At 42.9% G+C, this 24,510-nt stretch overlaps 1 protein-coding gene across 1 annotated transcript in view; it reads left to right on the top strand.

Moving 5' to 3' along the window:
• Positions 1 to 24,510, top strand: part of Dner (delta/notch like EGF repeat containing) — a 272,217-nt gene that overhangs the window by 181,421 nt on the left and 66,286 nt on the right. The window contains exon 7 of the mRNA XM_051190607.1: positions 12,421 to 12,534. Within this exon, the coding sequence (XP_051046564.1) occupies positions 12,421 to 12,534 (114 nt within the window). The remainder of the gene's footprint in view (positions 1 to 12,420; positions 12,535 to 24,510) is intronic.

Raw genomic sequence — 24,510 nt, 5'->3', positions numbered from 1 at the left:
GCTTTGTGTAAATTCTTGGTAATCTCCTCATGCGGGCCTTCTGATTTGAACTGATAAAATTAGTTCTTTTTGGGTCTTGAACCTGCCTGGGTTTGATGAAGGAACACATACAACTCTCTCCATCATGTCAAACTCTGTGCTTTGGTAACACACAGGAAATATATGACTAAAATGAAATTTAACTGTTTAAACCAGGATTATTTTATTAAAGCCTTTTAACATCAAGAATATAATTTTTAATCAAAGGAGCCATCTCTTTTTTTTTTTCTGGAAAGAATAGCTGTGATACAAATTCACAACTGCCACTGCCAAAATATTATTAGTATTTTGCAAAGGATTTCCACAATGCCTCCAAGCATCACATGGTTCTGACTAATCAGTGATTTTAGACTATCTTTAAGAACTCACTGTTGCTGAGGCAAGTGTCCATCTACTGTTACCTTGGAAATATTGATGGGTAGAGGGTCAGTGCCTATTAAGTTGGTCCCTCTATCTGGGAACAAATTCCAGCATCTACTGTGAGTCCTTATTCACAATCCAAGTGTGTGAGGGACCTTAGTGCTGTGCTTAAAGATGGGCTGCTTCAGGGTTTTGGGCCAGAGGGCATTCAGATCCTTCCTCTATTTGTGTGAAGTCTGGAAGCTGAAGGACACATTCAAGGTCACAAGGCCTATGGGAGAAACAGACACAACTCCATCACTCTGTGCCCATTGGGGAGCCAGGAGCATCTCTCTGCACACTAGTGGCTCCTCTGTTTTTCATTCACCCTGTGTATAGTAAGAGGTATGGGTGGTTCTGGTCAGTATGAATGCATCACCCAAGTAGAATTGTCTCTTCTCAGGACCAGAGATGGCACCAGCTAGAACTAAGGGGGCAGGATGACAAAAACCAAAATTATGTGCTCACAGGGGGTTTCAAGCTGGCATTACTTAATTCTCTAATGTGACCCCCCCTAAAGCCCTGGCAGGTTTCCTCATATTTAAAATAAAGAATGATGCAAAGATCATTCATTCAGCCAACATTTTATCAAATGCTGCATGTTTTTGGGTTCTGTGGATACAACTGCTCAAGTCTTTGTGCACACAGAGGTCACAGTTTAGGGGTAGAGATAGCTAAACCACACACACACACACACACACACACACACACACACACACACACACACGCGCGTGTGTGTACAATGGTGACTGTATATGTGCATATATGTATGTTTGTGTATATGTGCATATGTATGTGTCAACTGAAAGAAATAGGGTGTGGTGCGGCCAGTGAAGAAGTAAAGCAAAGAGACAGAGAGCAGGATCATCAGGGAATGTCTTGTGCCAAGAAGATGGTATTAGAAGGTGAACCTCAGAAGTGATTGGTCACAGGTAAGACACACTTACAAATGGAGTTGCTAGCCTTATAAAAGGGGCCCCTGTCTTCTTTCTGTCATGTAAGAACATGTGGAAAGCATCATTTATGAGGAACAGAACCTGATTAGACAAAGAATCTTCTAGAACTTTGATTTTGGACTACTTAGCCTCTAGCTCTACCAGCACTACATTGTTGGTGTTTACTGGTCCCTAGTGTAGGCACTTTTGCTCCAGCAGCCTGAGAGGACGAAAATAACACAAAGGGTTCCTAAGTAGGAACTTCCTGAGGTGGGAACTTGCATGGAGCATAAATGAAGAGCATAAGAGAGTCAGAGATGAATATGGATCTCACACAGAAGCTGCACTAGCTCACAGGGATGAGCAAGGATCTTATCCCAAAGATGATGCGAGCCTTTGATGGCCAAAGGCACTGGGCCATGTGATGCCCCTCTTGGAAACATCACTGTGGAACTGGGGGAAGAATGAGCACCAGAAAGCACACCGAGAAGATGGCCAGGAGACTACTAGCCATCCAGGAAGCATGTGAACACAGCCGGCCACTTTGTCGAAGTGGGAGAGGTTGTGACTGGGCATGTATTTGAGGGCAGAGCTGATGATACCTGCTGGCAAGTTGGATAGGAAGTATGATTGCAGTGAGAAATTGTAGATGCCTTCATTTTTTTAAAAAAATAACAGCTCATTGAGATATCATCCATATACTATTGAAATATATAATTCAGTGTTTTTTTTTGTATATTCAGGGTTGGATAATTACCATTACAATAAATTTTAGGACATTTCATCCCCTCGGAATATGCATTCATCACCTGATCCTACTCCTTTCCTACCCTCCAGCCCTAGGCAACTTTCTGCCCCATAGATTTGCCTACTGTAGACATTTCATATAAATTCAGTTATATGATAGGTAATGTGTATATAAGCAGCTTTCCCTTGGCTCTTTCATGGAATGATGTAGGTGGGTACTGCTTTCTTCAGAATGCCCGAGTCACTCTCCCTTGAGTAGACAGACATACCATGCGTTGGTCATCCACTCATGTCCTCACGGCTGCAGGCCACTGTGGAAAAAAATACTGCTGTGTTCTTCCCAGGTCTTGCGGCACCATCTCACCTTCCATTTTTGTTTCTTTTCCTCTTTTCTACTGTATTCCATGTCCCTCTCCATCTGTCCCGCTTCTTATCTGCTAGGGTCCCGGTTCCCCGTCTGGAACCTGCCTCTTCACACCGTTAAGAATGCAGCAGATCATCCCTGCTTCTCTGTGTTCAGACTCTCTCCTCCCTTTCTTCCTCCACCTGTTTCTTCCTTCCCTCTCTCTTGATCTTTGATTCTCAGTCTTCCTCCTCTCTTTCTTTGTCACTGGTACACATCGATGTGTTTGACTGACTCCTTGAAAGAAATCACCTGCTTGCTCACGTAGCAGCATGGAGCCGCGTCTCCAAGGTCAGCAGCCATCAGTGGCATCGCCCTTCCTGTCCTCACTCTGCCCACAGCGCTCATCGCTTTTGACGCATTCCTTGTGTGGTTTGCAGAGCCATTCTGTGTCTATTCTCCTGAGTTTTCACAAGATCTTACCCCCTGTCTCTTTTCTAGGCATTCCCCTGGGCCTTTGATAGCAATTTCTCGTTCTGAGCTGTCACCACAAGGATGGCTTCCAGACTCTCCTTCCAGCCTGGCCTCCCACCTCAGCTCTGGCAGCATTATTGGACCTGGCATTGATGCATCTGCTCACTGCTGCTGCTGGTCTTCCTCATTGCTCAGGCTGAGTGCTGGACCTTGATGGTTCTGCCTTTCTATCATTTATCCCTGGACGCTCACCAATTCACCTTATTTATGATGATTCCCTATCTGACTCTTTCTTGCTATTCCACCACTACGGCCCTGATTCAAGATGCTGTCATCTGCTGCCTGAGTAATGGTGACAAGCCTCTGCCTCCCTACATTCCATCTTGCTTTGCTCACTGCTGCTGGTGATACCTGGGAAGCCCAGACCTGGGATGATTAAGAGATGCTCTGGGCTGAGAAAGGCAAAGCCAGTGCCCAGGTGATGTTGTGTTTTTTGTGACCTTGGGGAATTGCTTACTTCTCACAGTGTCCGAAGTAGGATTGAAGGGAGGTAGTCAATGGCTACAGGTCAGTGAGTGCTTTGACCATGTAGCAGATGCCTGTGGCATGCTCAGACAGGTACTTGCCAGGTACATAGTCAGCTCAAAAGTGCCAGCTGCCTCCTCTGTTGCCAAATCAAAGGCAAAAGCCTGTAGCTCTGCACAGAGCACAGTCACTCCTTCCTTCAGTCAGAACTTGGACTTTATCTCTCTGCGGCTCCCATACTGGACCATTGGCAACACTCTCCTAAGGCAGGAAAGCCAGGCTGCAACTGCCCCTTGCTCAGAGAGGGTCTTCTAAAGGAAGTTTTATGAAAGCAATAGAAAGGACATGTGATGATTGAGAGCATGAGGTTTATAGTATGCTGTCCTCTTTGCGTTCCACAGTCTTCAGTTAACTCTACTTAGCTCCTCTGATCCCAAGTGTACTTACCCGTGAAACAGAACAACAGTATTGATCTTGAAAGAGTGAATAAGAATACAACATGCATACACAAACACATGTGCACACATATTCATGTTTATATACCTTCACACACACACACACACACACATACACACACACAGAGTGAGACAGAGAGAAGCACACACACAGGCCCAGGATGGGTGGCCTAAATGGGACACCTCTTTCTCTGGCCTTGGACATTGATAGAAGAGAAAGGTGAAGAATGAATTCCTTCCTCCATCCCTCCATCCTGAGCTTGGTTTAAGGACTCCCCTTTATGGATCTTGAATAGCATCCAGCCCAGAGGCAGCCACCTGAGAAGGTTACTCAGACACAGGTTCAAGCCAGTAGAAACTCTTTATTAGCTGGCCAGTGATTACACTGGGTGTTCAGGGCCCAAGTACAGCTCCAAGCTTTACTTAAGGTGGGCTTTTAGGCACAAAAACAAAACAAAATAAAACAATAACATATCCTGAGTTGACACACCTCAGTTGGCAAGAGCAGTTAGTCAGAAGCAGAATTACAGAAGCCAAAAAGCAAGGTGAGTGCATTTAGAGACTTTCCTGGAACTATGGACTTTGATTGATTAGGTGTTCATTCTCATTTGGCAGATGTTACTGCCCATGTCCTGGGTTCCAAGGCCTGAATGTCTCTTGCACCACATTAATATTTTATATTAAAAGAATGCTTGATGGTCACTTCCCTACTTAGTAGATACACTGTGTCAGAATAATCTATAAGGCCTGTTTTTTTATAATCTTTACATTTATGTTTTGAGAGTGGTGTGTGTGTGTGTGTGTGTGTGTGTGTGTGTGTGTTGGGGTATGTGTGTGTGTGTTGGGGTGTGTGTGCAGAGGTTTGTGTGTGTGTGTGTGTTGGGGTGTGTGTGTGTGGGTTGATGTGTGTGTGTTGGGGTGTGTGTGTATTGGGGTATATGTTGTGTGTGTGTACATGCATTTGTCATGGGACATGTGGAGGTCAGGACATCTCAGGTGTCAGTGCTCATCTCCCCCTTGTTTAAGGCAGAGTGTCTTGGTGTTAGCCCCTGTGCACACCTGGCTTGTTGGCTCTTGGGCTTCTGGAAATTCCCCATCTCTATATTCCATTTCACAGCAGGAGCACAAGATTATGATATGTACCACCTCATCTGGCTTTATGGGTCTCCATCCTTTAATAATTACTTAGACTTAAGTCTCTGGGCCCTCCTGCGGTTTCTGCCTCAGCAAATGAAGGATGCTACTGCTCAATCGGCACTTGCTAGATGTTCCCAGGTGATGCTGATGCTGATCACACTTAGAGGACCACTGTTCTAAATTGCCTGTGAAGAACTGGAGCTCAAATGATGATAGGCACACTGCTCTACAATCTTGGTATTCACAAATCCTTTCCTCATTCACAAAACACAGAGCCTCTTGTGATACACTGGTGCCTAGGCACTGTGCAGGCTGCTGTGGATTTAAAGGTACATTTGATCAACATGGTACCTGCTTCTTAGAGTTGATCTCATTCAATGTCTTGGAGCTAGGCTTCTTTATCCTCATTTTGGTCATGATGGGAATAAACATCAAGACTTGAATGAGCCCACTGAGCTTATCACCATGGACCTTTGGTCTATGCATATACTTACATATAAAGCATATTCTTCCTGCTCTCTCTACTTCCTTCATATTTGGGTATTGTATTTACTTTCTTTCAAACCTTCAGACTAAGTTATTTTTTAATTCTGCTGAATGCCAAGCTTTCTTTCATGCTTTTATTCATATCACACATCCACATATTTCTTATGTCTTACTGGTTTGCCTTTTGTGATCTATCCATCTATCCATCTATCTATCTATCTATCTATCTATCTATCTATCTATCTATCTATATTTACCTTTGGTTTTTGACTTAGGTTTACACTTGTCCACACATGTTTGGTTTTCTCCTGCCAGCCTATCTTTCTCTCTCTTTCTGAATAACATTGAGATTGCATACACTGACATGGAGATCTCTTGATGGCACACAGATTCCTGCTATTTGTTTATTGTTCAGTGTGCGGATATTAGACACTACATCTCATGTCACAGCTGTGTCTGAGGCTCTGGTACCAGCTGTTCAGATCCCAGAGGCTACGAGCTGAAGCTGGTGGGCTCTCTTGGTGGCATGAGGCTTTCCATTCAAGTCCAACAGCTTCGCTCCACTGCACAGGCTAGATTATAAAAAGACCGGCTACACTAAAAATAGCTCTCACTTTAATTCCCACTTTGGAAGCTTTCAGAATAGTGCTCCAACAAAACAATTAGATTCTCCCTCACAGAGCTAAAGCAGCAAGGGGAACGCTTTTCATTTCAGTAGAAGAATCGTGCAATAAACTTCTTACATATAAGCAATTGTGCTGCGAAGGGAGGTGAATGTTTTCTTTTAAAGATAAAACGGATAAATTGCTTTGGAAATAGTCAGACTTTTCCTACATGCATGTAATTCATCCTTGACCTCTGAAAGGGTTCCTTTGAAGGGTTAGGTATAATGACAGGTGAGTAGAGAGGGCAGTCATATCAGGTAATGGTAAGCATAAAGAGATGGAGCGTGGACTCTGGGGATAGAGCCTGCTCTTAGGTTCTTCTAGGTGAGGAAGAAATAAACACATGCATATGGTAACAAGTAGGGATATGCGTCACATCCAAGAGTAAAGCCCAGGTCCAAGTTAGTGATTTCTGGGTAGGGCAGTCCCAAAAGAATGCAGAGGCCAAGTGAATAGCCATGCAGAGTAACCTGGGCTGAGGTCTCAGATGTCCTAAAACAGTTTGTGTGACAGAGAAGACTATCAAAAATTGTCTGTTGTGGAACAACAAAACGCACCAGTGGCAGTGGGCAAAGCCATTGCTGCAAAGCGTAATGCTCTGAGTTCCATCCTCAGGACTGATATGTTGGAAAAGAGAGAACTGACTCCCACAATTTATCCTTTTCCCACCCCCATTCACTGTCACATATATGTGTATAGACAGACAGACAGACAGACACACAGAGACTTAAAAAAATTAAAAAAGAAAGGAGTTATCCTTTGTGTTTGTTCCCTTAGGTGAATTAAATTTTATAGTGATTTCTGAGATCTGTTTAACATTTCAGTGTGATCTAACAATCTCATATTTCAATTTAAATTTCATTAGTTAAAAAAAAATCAGTCACCCTATATAACATTGTGATTGGAATCATGACTGATAGGTTCTGGTTCTCTCAGACACCATCTACATCTCTTCAGTTGTGTTGTGTGCAATCTTGACATTCCCACACACCAGATTAACCTAATCCAAACCTAAAGTGGCAATACCATAGACTGAACAGAACCAAAGCTCTCCTTTCTATATTTGGCTGACCAGAAGCAGCCTAAGGGAGGCAGGGTTTATTTGGCTCTTGGTTTGAGGGGTTCAGTTCATCTCAGAGGGGAAGACATGAGTTCATCATGGAGGGGAAGGCATGATTTCGTCATGGAGGGGAAGGCATGATTTCGTCATGGAGGGGAAGGCATGAGTTTGTCATGGAGAGGAAGACATGAATTTGTCATGGAGGTGAGTTCCTCATGGAGGGGAAGGCATGGCAATAGATGCTCTTCCACCTCTATAGTAGTGGGCTTATTACTGGGTGTTTTCACCTCCTCAGATCTTTGTGGAAGAGGACACAGGAAGCAGACAGGAAGTGGGACTGGGATAAAAAAAAATGTCCCCAAAGTCTCACAGCAAGCAGAGCTGTTGTCAGGAGACCAGGTGTTCAAACACATGAGCTGATGATGGGGGCTCATGATCAAATCACAACATGCTTCTACCTACCTGTCTCTGGGGTTAAAACTCCTACAAGGGAAAGAAAAGCTTTATTGTTCTAAGCAGTTTTCAGTTGTTGACCCACATAAACTGGAGCTTGCAGATTCACAAAACCTGGGCACCCCCTTTGGCCCTTGGCAACAGCTTGTGATTCTAAGCTCACAGGCTTCCAGTGCCTTGATTTCACAAATCACAGCCCCTGGTTTTAGGAAACACCATCACTTCAATGCTCTGATGTTATTTGCAAGCCTGACCAAGGTTGAAGCTAACTGTCTTCCTCCTATGCTTGAGTGTGTGTGTGTGTGTGTGTGTGTGTGTGTGTGTGTGAGAGTGATGTACCTATGTGTATATGTTGTACATGTTTGTATGGGTGTGTTCATGTGCATGTGTGTGGAAGCCAGAAGTCAATGTTGAGTGTCTTCCTCAGTCTCTGCTTCCACTGTAATTTCTGAGACATCTCTCACTGATTGTGGAGCTCACCAATTTATCTAGAGTGCTTGGTCAGAGAGCTTCAGGGATCCTACTGTCTTTGCCTCCCCAGCACTGGGATTCCTGGGTCCCCACTCCCAGGCCTGGATTTGTGTAGACACAGGAATCTGAATTGAAGTTTTCTGCTTGTGGGAAAAACACCTCACTGACTGATGCATCTTCCCAGCCTCTTACGTGATTCTAGAGGCAACTTCATTGCCTTTCTATTCGATCCTCTACTGTTAAATAGTTTATTTCTAAATCTTTGCTATCTTATTTCCTCATCCTACAGATAGGCTTTGTCTTGGCTAGCCACTCTGAGCTTCTTCTGAAGCTGGTTTCTAACTTTCTTCAGTAATGTCTTTATTAGATAGCAATTCTAAGTCCACGCTATCCTTCTCTGGGCAGGACAGGGCTGTGTGTTTTCTTTTTATTTCTTTCTTTTTTGAATCTTGTATTCTTCTCATATCTTTATCTGGCCCCAGGCTAGTGTGAAGCAAATGCTAAAGACTGAGTTGTTTTGTGAGTTTAAGAACAGAATGAGGCCAAGTGGTTGCCACATGGCAGTCAGTGGGGAGAGAGGACAAAGAGGAGGAAGGCAGGGGCCAGACTATATCTTACCTTCTAGCCACTGGCTAGTTTTCATCTGAACCCACTGGGAAGCCACTGGAGGGGTTTACATATATGTGTAGTAACTAAATCACACCTCCAGATATTTCTCTGGCTAATTCTATGTGCAGAATGGATTGCAAGAAAGCCAGTGGAAAGTGACGATCTGGGAAACTGATGAGACAGATGCCTGGGCCTAGATAACATGAAAGGTGTCATGGGGCTGTGACAGGAATCTGGAGGGTTGGCCATAGTGCTTGTGACCCAGTTGTTGGAAGGAGCCCTGCCACTGGCTAAGGAGAGGAGCGTTCACATTCACCAGTTCTTGTCATTGGTTTGTGTAGATCTTTCCCTGGAAACCAGAGTGAAGCTTGCCATTGCCCTGCATTTTAAGGGAAGTGTAAGCATCGTTCACACCTGTTCTGCATAGTTCTATTCTTTACATATGTTTTCCATGACTGCCCACTTGGGGAAGGCTGTGGAAGTAGATAGTTGAGATCTGTAGGACCAGAAAATAGATAGCAAGGATTTAGAAATAAACTCTATGACAGTGTAGAGGATCAAATAGAAAGGTCAACAATAATTCCTGTCTTCCCATGACCAGCTTGGTGTGGACAGGCATCAAAAACTACCCTGTCCTCACACAGATAGGTATTTGCTGTCGTTGCTAGGATGGCAGTGGTTGCTAGGATTCTTGGAGTTACTAGGTATTTGTAGTATTGCCAGGGATGCTCTCATAACCTCATAATCCCAGCCTGCCTCTCTGTTCCCCGCTACCACTACCATAATTGTGTTTCCTTTGTAGAAATGCTGAGTCATAAACATGCCAGTAGCCTCATAGATTACTCGTCTGTTCATTTAACTATAGTCTTCTAAATCATATTTTTCTGTTTCTTATGCTTTCAGAATTTTCGACTTTAAAGCACAAGGGAAATAGAATAATGAGGTAGTGTTTACCCCAGACAGGAGGTCCCTCACTAGGGACCCACTAGTGGCCTGGGCATGTGAAAACTGTTCTATCAGACTTTCTGAAGTGATGTAGAACTTCGGCTCTGTCAGCCGCTCAATGCCTGTGGGATCCCCAAGTCACCATGGCAGCCCAAATATCTAATATGCTAAAATATGAATTAATTTCTTTGATTTCTTATAAAACCAGTGTACAGTATTGGCCCATTGAAAAGTACCTCAGATTAACTCTACTTATAACTTCAGATTGCTAGGCCTATAAAAATATGTGCATAGGGATATTTATGTATCTTTATACGACTACAGTTCTTAAAAGATAATGATATTAATACATATAGATTAAAATGGGATCATTGGGAGTGGGAGAGAGACAAGAGGATAATGGAGTGAATATGATCAACAGACATGAAAATGTAATGAAATCTGTTATGTATAATTGATGTATACTAATAAAAAGGTAGTTTTTTTTTTTTTTTTTTTTTTTTTTTTTTTTTTTTAAGACAGGGTTTCTCTGTGTAGCCCTAACGGTTCTGGCACTTGCTCTGTAGACCAGGCTGGCCTCAAACTCACAGAGATCTGCCTGCCTCTGCCTCCAAAATGCTGGGATTAAAGACATGTACCACCACCACCTGGCTATTAAAAAAGTTTTTTAAATGTTTAATTAAGTTTATAAATAAAACTTGACATTAATGAGAGAGGACATCAAAGTTAATCTTTTAAAGAATCCCCTTTTGTAAAGGACACATATTGAAAAATTTACAGGAGAAATGAAATTTGTTTTAAGATACCTTTATGGGGAACTCTGAGGAGACCAGATGACATCATGAAAAATGTTAATAGCTTGAAGCTAGGTGACAAGTGTAAAGCATTATATCTTAGTCTCCCCATGTTTAGGAATGTTTGAAATTTCAGATTATTCAAAGCAATGGTCATTACAATTTTCGTCTATCATCTCTCTTCCCTCTTTTTTTTTTTTTTTTTTTAAAATGAGGCTGCTACTATGTTGCCCAGGCTGGCCTAGAATTTGAGATCCTCCTGCCTCAGCTTCTCAAGTCTGAGATTCCAGGCAGGCACTACCATGTTCTGTTTTCCGTCTAGGCTGCTTGGTGACTTAGAAAGAGCTGTTCAAGGGCTTGGGCCCCAGGAGTGTGAAGCCCAGATGACTGTGCAAATGGTTTAATCTTTCTAGTCCTCGATTTCCTTATTTGTAAAAGGGAAGGGATGGAACGGGAGAGTGGAGTGCATGTATGATAGACTAGTGTTGCCCTCAGGGTTGCAATGAAGAGGGATTAGCTCAGATCAAACAAAACAAAGCACTGCCCTGTGTAAACACGTATTGTTTTTAGCCCAGCGGTCACAGCAGTCCCCTTGACAGCAATGCTGTCTCCCACACTGAATCTAGAGATTTCACTGGAAGCTACATTCTTGCTGTGATGTCATACTGAAAGATTCCTTCTAGAATTCTGAAGTAGCCTCTTGTCTTGGTGCTAGCCTTTTAGCTCACAGGCTGGCCTCTCACTCCCACCAGTGAGGAAGAGTACTGCTTGGAGAGGCTGAAATGGTTGCCTCCAGTCATTGGGATTCACACCAGCTGGGCAGGTAATCGGAGCTCAGAGAGATCACCTGTTACTCACACCATTGACTGAGTTTTTCAAGTCTCAGCTGTGTGTGCTGACAATGGCCTTTCAGAACTAATAATCCAGAAAGGCAAGTATTCATGTAGTCCAAGATGCCATGGAAACATACAAAATACTACTGTATAATTATAACTGTACAGAAAATACATCTGATTAAAATTTATATTGGGAATTTTCTCTAGACCATCCATCACTCAAATGTCACAATGAAGAGCATCCTTTTTTGCTTTTATTTTATACCTTTCATTTTCCATACTTTTCCTGAAGCATCACCCACTCTAAGATGAGGAACATTTTATAGTGTGCTGTTTTCTTTAAACTTGCCTCTCTGGAGGGCTTTGTTTTCAAAGTGAATTAAAAATCTGGGATTTATTTAAAGCCTTTGGGCTGCCCAAGGTGTTCTAGGAGATTTACAGCCTGATTTTCCCACCGCTTGCCTGGGATTATGTTACTAACCCACAAGATCACCTGGGGGCTGGCTTCAGGGAGAAGGGATAGCTGGATTTATGACTCAAATAAGTATTAAGAATAATATATTAATGTGATTAGTGTTGTGTGTGCCACAATCTCTTAGTCTGCAAAATGCGAGCACAGGGCACAAAATTAATACAGGCGGCTTTTTTTTTTTTAGTTCTAAATATTATCCATTAAAGTATTTAATACCTCTTACATAGTGTGGCATAGCGGTGATTCAGGGAAGGTAGCCTTCATCTCAATCCCTGGGTACTTCATATTAGAGGGACACTGTCCTAGGGATAGTGGAATTTAGCCTGAGCTTCTGAAGCTTCCAATGATATAGGGCTCAGAGCTAATATGGGAGAAAATTTGCAAAGTGAGTGAGTTTTGAACTGCAGTTCTAACATTATGGTAGTTTCTGGTTATAAAACTACACGGGATGTCTGAGACACTTATGGAAGGCTGCTGCCTCCCATGGGGATTCTGGTTGAGTTCCTCAATTTGGGGGTGGCTCTGGTGGTTTTGGAATACCAGGTCTTGACAACAGGCATCTTCTTTATTTGCAGGTTATACTGGAGAACTTTGCCAGTCCAAGATTGATTACTGCGTCCTAGATCCTTGCAGGAATGGGGCCACATGTGTGTCCAGCCTCAGTGGGTTCACTTGCCAGTGTCTAGAAGGTAAGATGACATTTACACAGAACAAATATGACCCCCTCAGTTTATTCTTTTACTTATTGAGAAATGATCTTATGTAGCCCAGGATAGCCTAGAACTTGCTATGTAGCTGAAGATGACTTTAAATTCTGGGTCTTTCTTCCTCTACCTCTTGAGTGATGAGAGTATTATAGGTGTGCATTGCATATCCAACACGGTTCCCTTTACCATTATTTTTGAATAATTGTTATAACCTAGAAATTTTGGTGATTAGTGATATACTTACATATATTACCAAAATTTGGTGTATGCGTGCACACACACACACACACACACACACACACACACACACACACACACCCCACACACACAGACATACGCATATTACACATGTATAAAATGAATTAGCATAATAAAATAGAGCCTAATAGTGAAACTCCACTCAGTATTTCTATTTTGCTTGACTTGGTTTAGTCCCCATACAAATTCACATTAAAACATCGAATGTAAAGTTTGCCTTCTGTGCTTTGCAGCAGCAACTCTTTGATGTCTTAGAAAAATTCAGCCACCTGCAGAGGCCTATCTTTAGGGTTGTTTTTATTTTAAAAGACAGGTTTACTGTTAGGAAAGAAGCAGGCAGATGATGGAAGGTAGAGCCTGACATTTGGAATGGCTTTGTTCCCATTTCTGCTTTGAGGGGATTACTTTAGATCCTTAATGTTGTAAGAACAATGCTGTAGTAGAGTGTCTCCCCCCCCCCACCCCGTGCTTAAAACTGTCCAGTCAGCTGCTCCTGATTCACAGACACAATACAGGCAAGTTACATAGCTGTTCATACTCTGCAGTGGTTAAACACAGACCCTACACAGAAGGCAACATCTCCATATTTCAAATCACCTTCAGCTGTCCCAGCCCAGCCCTCGTTTAATACCAGGGTTCCTGTGAGCTTCATCTGAGGTCAATCCCTACTCACCTAGGAAGGAGGATGGGCAGGATGGCTTAGTTACTTCAACCCCAATTTTGTGTGTTGGTAATGCATATGGTTGCCATAGTAAGGGGTACCATGTGCTTCATGAGATTGCTTTTTACAACATCCTACCCCCCCTCTTTTGTCTTTTTTTGGCAATTCAGACACACAGGAAAACTTGGAGACATACCAGGGTTGATGGCTGGGCAAGCAGCATCATTGTTTCTTGCCTACAAACACTCTGTAGTTGTTCAAAGCTTTGTCACACTCAGGATGAGTCAGTTGCCACCTCCCTCATTTTAGACTCTTTCCTTCAGTCAAGGTTGGGGTTCAGGGGCGTCACAGATCCACATGGGACTTTTGCAAAAAGAGTTTAGTCAACTAAAGGTGTTATTATTTCTTTGAGATTTACTAGAAAGGTACAACAGAACACCAGAGGCTTAAAGAGGAGAGATTGCACAGCTTGAGCTAGAACCTAGGGACTTGCTTTCACTCATGTCTTTTCCCTTCTTGGCTTGCTATACATCAGGTGCTGTGCTAGATAGTGGATCTTGATGGTTGGAGCACCCCAAAGGGTCCCTCCTGGGTGCAGTGTCCTTTGGTGAAGGCCCGAGGGCCAAGGTGAGGATTTGGGGGATGGTTTGTGAAAAGGGGGTAGCACAAGGCTTCCTGGGCTGCAAGTGAGGCATTCCTCTTCATCCTGCAGTAGAGGGAGGCAGAGGCGCCTAGGGTTCGAGTCCAGCTCTTCCACTTAGCTCTCTATTCCATGGACAATTCACATTGCTTCCTCGGGCCTCTGTATCACATCTACAAGATGATAACGTGCTCTTCACAGCATGCCCTTCCGCTTTTTAATAAAATCTGATGCAGGTAACAGTACACCGCACAGACCTTGGGTATGCTCTCAATAAACACTTGATATTCTTGTCATTGTTCCATAATTAATTGCCATTATACCACTAACAAATTTAAGCCAAGTAATTTGACCGTTTCAGTCTGGGACAGTATCGAACATAACTTGGAGAGAGATGGGGTGGAAGTGTGGAGAAAGGTGTGGGGACAGTCGCAGCAATCCAGGAAGTAGTTGACTTGAATTGAAGAGCAGACTGTGGGAAGAAGCAAGAAGCTGACGTGTGTGAGAGAAGTTCATGGAAAAAAGACAGGGCCTCTTGGGAAGTTTTGACATGGAGGCAAGGGACCGACCGTGAGATAGAAATCCGTGGCTTCCGTCACTTTCAGGTGTGTTCCTTAATGGAGGGTGTGGGTTTTATATGTTGTGGTTGAGAGGGCCTTGGCTCACACCAGATAGATACCACTGAGGAAAAAGTACTGGCTAAGTCTGAACAAAAGCCATTGACCTATAGTAGTCTAAGCCCTGGGTACCAGGTCTGGGATCCTCCTTCATCTCATGGCTCTTTGCAGGCTCCATGCTGTTGACACTGTGGTTCTCAGGCACTGAAAGGATGAGGGTAATTTTCTCAACAATCTTTGTATTCAGAGATCTCTCACTGAAGATTGAAATTGCTTTGGGAAGGCCTGGAAGCATTGGAGCAGGAATGCATAACTGGTAATGAGCGTTTTAAAAAATGGCTCATCTTCTACTGAGAATTTTTAGTGTCCCATACATATTGTACTTTGCTTATATTTGCCTAACTACTACCCTTCCCTATCTCTCTTCCCTTCTTAACTAATTCCAAAATAATTAGTTCCCCTTTGATGCCATCTTCTATCTATCTATCTTCTTTAAGAATTTGGTACAATGTACTTTAAATGTATTTACTCCCCATCTCTTCCCAGATCCAAGGCCATTTCTCCATCTACCCAACTTTATGCTAAAAACAAACCAAAACCAAAACCCCAAGACCTACAAACTTCCCAAACCAAAAATAAATAAATAAATAAATAAATAAATAAATAAGTGCTGCCCAGATGTTCTTAGATGTGTGGCCTTCCACTGGAGAATGGTCAACCCAGGAACTTCACTCTCAGAGAGAAAACTCTCCCTCTCCCAGCAGTTAATAATTACCAATAGCTCTATGGACCGACTCCCCTTTCCATTCTGGATTTTGTCTGGCTTGAATTTGTACCTGTCCTGTTTACAATGTCACAACTGCTAAGAGTTTCTATGTGCAATTGCCCTGATGCGTATTTTCATGACTATTTTAAATCACTATAAACATGAGTAAAGTAAATGCAATTTGTTGGGTTCTAAAGCTTTTTACTTCTCTATTTCTATTTTTAAGCTTAGAAAAAGAAGACCCATTTTTAAAAAAAAAAAAAAATCATGGAATCTGCTCATGGTCTTTTTTCAGTCCAGAATGTTATGGGGCCAGGATTTTCCTGTGGGTGGGGCTTTCATCAATGCCTGCTAGTGTCTCTTACTCTGTCTTCCTTCATCCCTTTCCCTTCAAGCCTCATTTTTCATCTGATCTGGAATAAGCATGCAGGCCGTGAAGCCTTTCCTTGGAACCATCTTAAGCCTTCTTAAAATGCCTTTCCCACAGGTTAGACTCAGGCATTCAGGAGACGGCTGTGTCACCACCAATAAATCTGTCTTTTGATGTGTGTGTGTGTGTTGTGTGTGTGTGTGTGTGTGTGTGTGTATGTGTGAGACAGGACACTAAGATGTTTTTTTCATCACTGAATCATCTTTTTTAAAATGTTATTTTAAAATTATGTGTCTACATGTGAGAAAGAGCAAGTCTGAGTGCAGATGCCCAAGGAGACCAAAAGAGGGCAGCAGAACCCACACAATTGGAATCACAGGCCTTTGTGAGCTGCCAGGTGTGGGTGCTGAGAACCAAACTTGTGTCCTCTGCAGGAGAAGTACAATCTCTTAACTGCTGAACCACCTCTCCGGCATCTGAATTCTGGTTTTCGTTTGGATTTCTACTTACCTTTATGTAGGTTCATATTTAAAAAGTATTTCTCATTCATTGTAATAGGGACTATAAAAAACAAAAGTAAAAATACAAGCATTTGTTTTTGTCTACTTTATTGAGTGGTAGCAATGGCAAAGAAAAGGAAGAAAGCCTGGCGTGTTAGCTTGTGCCTATGCTACTTTTCTTCTGTGTTATTTCGTGTTTGGTTCAGAACTTTGAGATACTTTAATTTGAAACTGGATGAAGTTTAACTCTGAAGGTTTCTGATTATTTATTTATACTCCTTCCCATGAGAGTGTCTCATATTTGGTTCATAACTTTGAGATCTTTAATTTTTTAAGCTATGTGGATTTTAATTCTTGAGGTTTCCGATTATATACGTACCCTATCACTACATACTGACTTTTCAATGTGTGGATATTTTTTAAGAACACTTGTAAATACAGTCCATACAGGTGTCTATCCATCCATCTGTCCATCAGTCCATCTGTTCAACATCTTAACCTCAGCATCCCAGCTTTCCCTGGGAAAACCAAAAGATGCCAGACAGATCAATAAGGAGTGAAAACGCATTCAGCCGTAAGCATTGTGCTCGCTGGTATGACCATTGCTGTGCTGCAGAGCATGCCCAGTAGAATGGAATCCCTTTGTAGCGGCTCTCTGTCACAGGAGGCTTAGAGCAGCCAGAGACGAAAGTGCAAGTGTGTGCTGTTTCCAGAAAGCATCCTCTTACCCAGTGAACCTAAAACATTGGTGTTGTTAAATAGTAAGGTGTTTATGAGCACCGAACGCCTTCTGTATGGAATCATAGGTGTAGGGTGTGTGGGGGCTGCACTGCTGTGTCACCATGAAGGCAAGCACTGCAGTTTGGTGAGGACCCCATTCCCAACCACTGACTAGCAGATGCAGCTCTGGTTTTAAACTTACAGCAGGAGCACCCCAGCCTGGCATGAAAATGGGGTGTTGTTCTCTGGCCCGGAGGGAGGAAACCCAAACCTGGGCTAAATGGTGAGGCTGTGGAGCCAGGTGGTTTTAAGGATGGATTTTAGGGTTACACTGCTTAGATCTGTCTAGACCCCAAAGTCTTTGTTTCTCTGAGGCTCATTTTCCTTATTTCCAAAATGAGGATGCTATTAGCACAGGAGTTGGGAAGAATGCAAGACTCTAACTCTGTGCATGGGAAGTATGGAGTGCTGAATAAATTACCTAGAATAATGATTGTTAATTAGGCATGACACCTTGGGGGAGTCATATAAGAATTTATCTCTTCTGGCCTCCTGGTTATAGGATCTTGACAAGTAATTATTACCTTTAAGAGACCTCTTTGATTCCAATGTATCATTTTAAGAGTCTCTTGATAAATGTATAAATATATTTTGTTTTAGATAATGGTCATAGTGGAAAGTGTAAGCATCACTAGAGGAGGCCTGGGATCTAGACCTTATGTTAGCCCAGAGGTCTTGCAACAAGCTCCATGGGTTTATCCAAACTGTTTGTTTTCCCAAATTTTATAGCCTGGAGTACGCTAGCCATATGAACCCTCTTGTCCAACTCCAATTTCAGTGGGAATGCTTTGCACCTTAAAGGGTTTACAGAAGTTCACAGCACATTGTACGGGAGTTGCATGTGAATTAATAGTCCTGTTAAGAAACTAGACATATCACATACTTCATGTTTTTGTATCACGGTGCTGTGGGGGTGGGCTGTTTTCTGCAGTATTCTAAAGTGGATAATGGCTTGGTGAAATCCTTCTTTTAGGACCACATAAAATTGTGTGTATTTATATAAGAACTTACAATGTGTTCCCATAAACCTACAGGTTCGAATAAATGTACTTCTTCCTCTCCTATTTGGCAGGATCCCTGAGCCACCACTCCACTTAGGAACCATAGCAGCCACCACCCTTGGCTGCCAAGTGGTGTAGGGTTTCACCTTGGAAACAGAGCAGGGCATCCATTGAGTCTTGCCAAGTGTGAGTGATGTTTGCTTTCTGTTTTTTGTCTATACAGTTTAATTTTCCTTTTATGACAGAGTTCTCATTTTATTTCTTTGCTTTCCTCCCCTTTTATGCATAGTTCAGTGTCTCATAAATTGTTTAAATAGAACACTGAAGAGAGTTTTGTTTGATCTCTCCCCCATTATCTGTGAGGACAACAGCTGTAGGGGCGTTTAGTGAGTGACTAGGTCCTGTCTCTCATGGTTACCTCTCCTTCCCTCTGGGAATCCATGCTGATGGGCAGCTTCATACTGACAGGTGGCAGTCTGGAGTTCCAACCTGGTGAATGAATGCATGAGCGAATGATGATGATGTCCTCATGTTTTTCTTTTCCAAAAGAAGTGGATGGGGTTTGGAGGAATGACTCAGCAGTCAAAATGCTTGCGGTGAGGACCAGAGTTGGAATGCCCAGAACCCATGAAAATGGGAGGTGGGCTTGGGCATCCACTTGTGATTTTTTTTGAAACAGGGTTTCTCTGTGTTGCTTTGGAGGCTGTCCTGAACTCGCTCTGTAGACCAGGCTGGCCTCTAACTCACAGAGATCTGCCTGCCTCTGCCTTCAGAGTGCTGGGATTAAAGGCATGTGCCACCAACGTTGGGCACCCACTTGTAATTCTAACACCTGAACGGTGGAAACAGAAGGTCTTCTGAGCAAGCTGGGTATCTGGTAGCAATCTCTGGGTTCAATCCAGAGACTGTGCTCAATATATAAGGTAGGGCAATTGAGAAAGACTCCCAAAGTCAGCCTTGGTCTTCAACATACATGAATGCACCCTTGCATACACACATTTTGCTCCCACACAGTTGAACACAAGTATATATATATATATATACACACACACACACACACACACACACACACACACACACACACCATATACATGAACAAGGGTGGGGGATATACTTGCCTAGGTATACATGTTAATTCAGTTTCTGAAGGTGTGTCTTCAGATCTGTTCTCTCAACCTCACATACAGAAATACAGGTAACTAAGGATTACTGATAACAGGAGAAATAGTCTTCCGAAGGGAAGAGCACACCAATTTGTTATGGTCAGCCCTGAAAACGTCCATACAAGCAACACTATACAGACTGAGCATATTATAATTATGAACATATATGCACATATACATACATACATACATGTAATACTCAAGAAGCCATGCTTTTGAAAGAGAGCAAGGAGGGGAACATGGGAGAGTTCGGAGAGAGGGAAAGGAAGGAAGAAATGTAATAATACTATAATCTCAAAAGAAAAATATATTCAGGGTTGTGTCCTGCTACTTGTTTTTCTCTGGTGGCTCATAGTGACATGACAGCATCTGAAGCAACCATAGCAGTCATGTGATACTTGTCATTTGTTGACTGTGCTGTGTCTTAAGCAGTGTGCTGGTCCTTTAAGATTATTTGTCCAGCATAACCTGGCAGTTAAAAGCCGAGACTTAAATCACTGCTGCTATACAAGTTTGAGTCTGTGTTCATTACTTACATCCAGGTGACCTTGGGCAAGTTGCTTAAAATTTCCAGGCCTCATTTTCCCATCTATGCAGTAAAGGTAGCATTATTAGGAGCTACATAGCAGGGCTGATCTAAGGGTTAAACAAGTCATGAATCCACACTGCTTGGATCAATATCTAACAGGGATTAAAAGGCATCTTTTTCATTCCCACTGTACAAGGTAGATGTTATTGCACCACTTTGGGATGAATCATGTGATTTTTCTGTCCTGGTGAACTCAGGTGTTTGGCTCTGACAGTCATGTTGGTCTTGTGTTCTGTCCTAGTTTCGTGTCTATGGTGTTGATAAAATACCTGACAGAAAGCGACTTAGAGGAAGAAGGGTTTATTTTAGCTCCTGATTCCAAGTTCTAGTCCACTGTCTTGGTCAAGTCAAGGCCATGATAACTTGAAGCTGCTAGTCATATCATATTATATACACAGTCAAGAGCAGAGAGCAATGAATGCAGGCATGCTTAGTGCCCAGCAAGCTTTTTCCCCTCTTGTACAGTGTGGAATCCAAACATAGGGGCTTGTGCCACCCATAGTGGGCTGTTTATCCCATCAGCTATCACGATGAAGACAATCCCCCACAGATGTACCCAGAGGCCTACCTGTCCCCGACAATCTTTAGTCACTGATTCTCTTCCCAGGATTCTACCCCGTGCCAAGTTGTCAGTTATCTATGCATCATGTACACAAAGTCCTCTGTAAACATGTTCTTTCCTTTGTGATGGTGGCTGGGGCAGATCCATGCTCCATCAGAGGACTCCGCACTCTCTGAGGGCAGTGAATCTGACTGGGTTTGTTTCCCTTAGAGCATGTTGAATGAATGAATGAACTGTAAGGGTCTGAGAAAATGCTGGAGGAAGACCCCAGAGTCAAATAGTATGCAAGAACAAAGAACATTTATTCACTAGCAGGCGAATACCTGTATGAAATGGCAAAGGCCCTGAGTGGAGCATGCAGGCTTCATTTAAGCACAGCTAGGGGAATTTCAGGAACAGTTAGGCCATTTCAAATGTAATTGGTCAAGCAAGCAACCGCTACACTAGGATACTTTTTTAATTGACTGAGGCTCAGGTTTACCATTTTTGGACATACTTGACCAAGTTTGGGCAAATTCAGACATGATTCAGAAGGGGGCTCCAGGATTGGTCCTTGAGACATTGTGGGGCTGACTCAGGCCTTGTGTGTTCTCTCTCCCTTGTCCCTGAATGTAGGGGGTGTTGTTGATTAATGGCCCTTTGTTAGAGAAACCTGTTTTGCCCCATCAGAGAACTGAACCCCAGGTTCAGTTGTAAAAGTGGGAAAGTTTAAACCCTTCAGAACAAATGAACAAATATCTCCAAGCTGCCCCAACAATCAGTTTGTCCTACAGAAGCTCCATGTTACCGTATGGATTAACTAGTGTTACAGTATGGATTAACTAGTGGTCACTGAAGCAAACAGGTGGCTCTTCCTGGCTAGGATTACAAACTCAGGGACAGCAGTGGGGAGGAGAGCTTGGATCTCATCAGCTGCTTCCAGTACCTCGCTCATGCTTTGGGGTCATCTAGACACTCAAATAGACTTCAGAAGTACCCTCTCTAGCTCTCTTCTTTGTCAAGACTGTTGCTCTCTCCCCATACTGTGCTGTCCAGAGGTCCTTCCCCAGGCTCCTCAAGACACAGGGGATGCCTTCAATGCGGGTATCTTAATTCCCTGTCAACAGTCACACCTGTGGCCAACCTCAAGGTCTTCAATCTCAACACATCCCATGCTGGCTAGTGATCTATGTTCTGAGTACCCTCCAAGTCCTTCTGGCTCTGCCTGGCTTTCCCAAGCCTTTGTGTTTAATGCCTTTTGGTTTTGATCTGGAAGTCACAACCGTGATTTGTGATGGTCCTTAGAAGTTTATAGTTATATGTGGACACCATAGGTTTTCCCCAATGAGATGCAAAACTCCTTTGCAGTAGAAACATAGCTAACCCAGAAAGTAAGTGAATTTTATTTTTCCTGAAGCAAGATTTATCTCTTGGTACCCATTTTTCTTTAGAGCAAGACAATGCAGAAGGTAGGGCTGACTTAAGTCCTTGACTCGGAGCAGAATAGCCTGTTCTGTGGAGCAAGGACATAGTCTAAAGTGTGTGCTTTAGAGTGAGCTCTGAATCCTACAAGCTTCTTAAGGCCGGGCACAGGGACTCAACCTGAGACATGGCTGACCAAGCAAGCAGTCCGGGAAAGCGAAACAGTGTTCGATCGATTAATTTTTGGTTAGCTAAATCTTTTTTGACTCAATTTTTATCTCTTGTGATTTAGTATCAGGTTGATTGATGATGCTTCCACTTATCCTAAGATAGTTTTTTTTTTTTTTAAAGATGTTTTTTATCCTCACAGGTCTCCTTTTGAATTTCCCCATTTATAAATGGTCATAATTTAATTTGTGTGAGAAGTGTGTTATTTTAGAAATCAAGTCCACACTGAATGAAGCCTGTGGTCACTGTGACCTCAGGTATCCACACGGAACTGCCAACCCATGGGCCATTCTCATTTCAGTCCATTAGAGGCCTTTTTCCATGATAGGTAAGATGTTATATAGTGTTTTAAATAATTTTAAGCATTTACCCAGAATTGCCAAAAAGTCTATATTCATGGAAGCTGGAAGAAAAATGTCCTATGATTCTGTCCCTAAAAGACAAGCATTTTAGATTTTAAGTGCATGTCTTTGAAAAATCATTTTTAATGTCCTTTGAAAAGAAACTAAAATAGGTTCTTAAAATCACATCTGTCAGTCCATCTTCTATTTATCTTTATCTACCAATCTCTGTCCCCCCTTTCTCTGTCACTCTTTATGTCTGTCTGTGGTCTTGCCATGTTAGACTGGTCTCAACTTAAGTGACTGATTGTACTGCCTCAGGCTTCCAGGTAGCTGGGATGCCAGTGCATACCTTCATACCCAGCTAATTCAGCATCCTTAATTGGATATTTTACATCTGATAGTGTTGTAGCTGATTATCCTATCCCCCCCCCTGCTTCTCTTTATCCCATGCAATTGTCTGCTTTCTTAGAAGGAGAGCAAGTGTGCTTACAGTGAACTTTTCTATATGTGTTAGTCAAACCCCTTCTCTGAGTCCAACATTGTTCCTCTTCCTTGTTTCCTGAGCCAGCCTCAGGCTTTCTTTAGGCCCCAGTACAAAGCCCAGCTCTCTCTTCTTTTGAACCAGTGATGATGCCACCTATTGACCCCAGAACCACAGGCTGATCCCTCCAACTCTCCATGTATGACCAGAATCATTTCAGTATCTGTGGGAAGAAACAGTGCAGCATTTCCCAGCATCATCTCCCAGGAACTCCCAGAATCCCCCAGCATCCCCCAGCATCTCCCAGAATCATATTCCATATATTCTGGATCCCTCACTGAGGAATGACTCTTATGTGAACCTTTCCCTCGCTTTGCTGTACCATCTGGAGCAAACTCAGAACTAAACTCTCTACCTTTATTCTGATTCAGTGACTATTAATTTATACACCTGTGACCACACTATCTGATGACTAATATTTGCCCCTTTCCTAGTTCCTCATTGTCATCTCTAAAACCCAATCCACATTTATCAGTTTTCTTTCTCTGGCTACTCTATTGTGTAATGATTCTATTAGAATATGTTCTCGTCCCACATGTGTTCATTCTCACTCTCATCCACTCCACAAATATTTCCTCAGTGCATCTAATAACGTAAGCACTGTGGCTGCTGAGACTTGGCAATAAGGGAGCCAGTGTTTTTCTTCTCCTGAACGACCCTGGTCTCATTGAGGGGGGAAAGACAGAAGGCAGGTAAGCCGGTACATGGCTGTGTTATTTGGAATAGAAAAAATGCTATGAAAATAGCGAGTGGGGTGTTGTGATAGAAATTCTACTACGCTGGAGTCATCAGGAGAGCCATATGTGTGGCAAGAATGAGAACACAAAGGGGCTGAGGAGATGACTCAGTCAGCCAAATGCCAATCACACAAGCATGAGGATCCTAGGAAGGGTTCATAACACCCATGTAAAAGCTGGGCGCCATAGTGAGGATCTGTTAGCTGATCCGGGGTATGGTATGGTGGAGGCAGGTGGGTCCTTCGAGCTTGTTGGGCAGCAAACCGGGCTGAGTAGATGAGATCCAGATTCAGTGAGAGACTGTCTCAAAAAATATGGTCGAAAGCCATAGAAGAAGATACTTAGTTTTGACCCATGGTTTTCACACACATGTATATAAAACACACACACACACACACACACACACACACACGGGCACATCCACATGAACATGGACATACTACAGATAGGAGGAGGTGGAGAGAAAGAGAGAAAACACACATCCGGGGAACTAGCAAGAACTTCCAGGAAGGTAGCCAGGTTCTAGGATTAGCCTACTGTACTATCTCTGGGAACTGAATGGAAGCCACTGGGGCTGGCTGCTAGAGAATGAAGCTCAGACTGGATGGCAGACTTAATGCACACAGGACATGATGCCCACGGGAAGGATGTCCGGTATTTAGAATATTCTAAAGATGATTAGAAGGGTGATAACATGGGTATTTTATGAAAGCTAGTTTCACAAATTGTGGGGATTTGGTTGTAGGGTTAAGTTAGACCAAGGAGTCTTGCCCAAGGAAACATGTCAAGGAAGAAATACG

This window comes from Phodopus roborovskii, unplaced genomic scaffold (genome assembly GCF_943737965.1).
Source record: "Phodopus roborovskii unplaced genomic scaffold, PHOROB, whole genome shotgun sequence".
Classification (NCBI taxonomy): Eukaryota; Metazoa; Chordata; class Mammalia; order Rodentia; family Cricetidae; genus Phodopus; species Phodopus roborovskii.
This window is presented reverse-complemented; position numbering and strand designations above follow the sequence as displayed.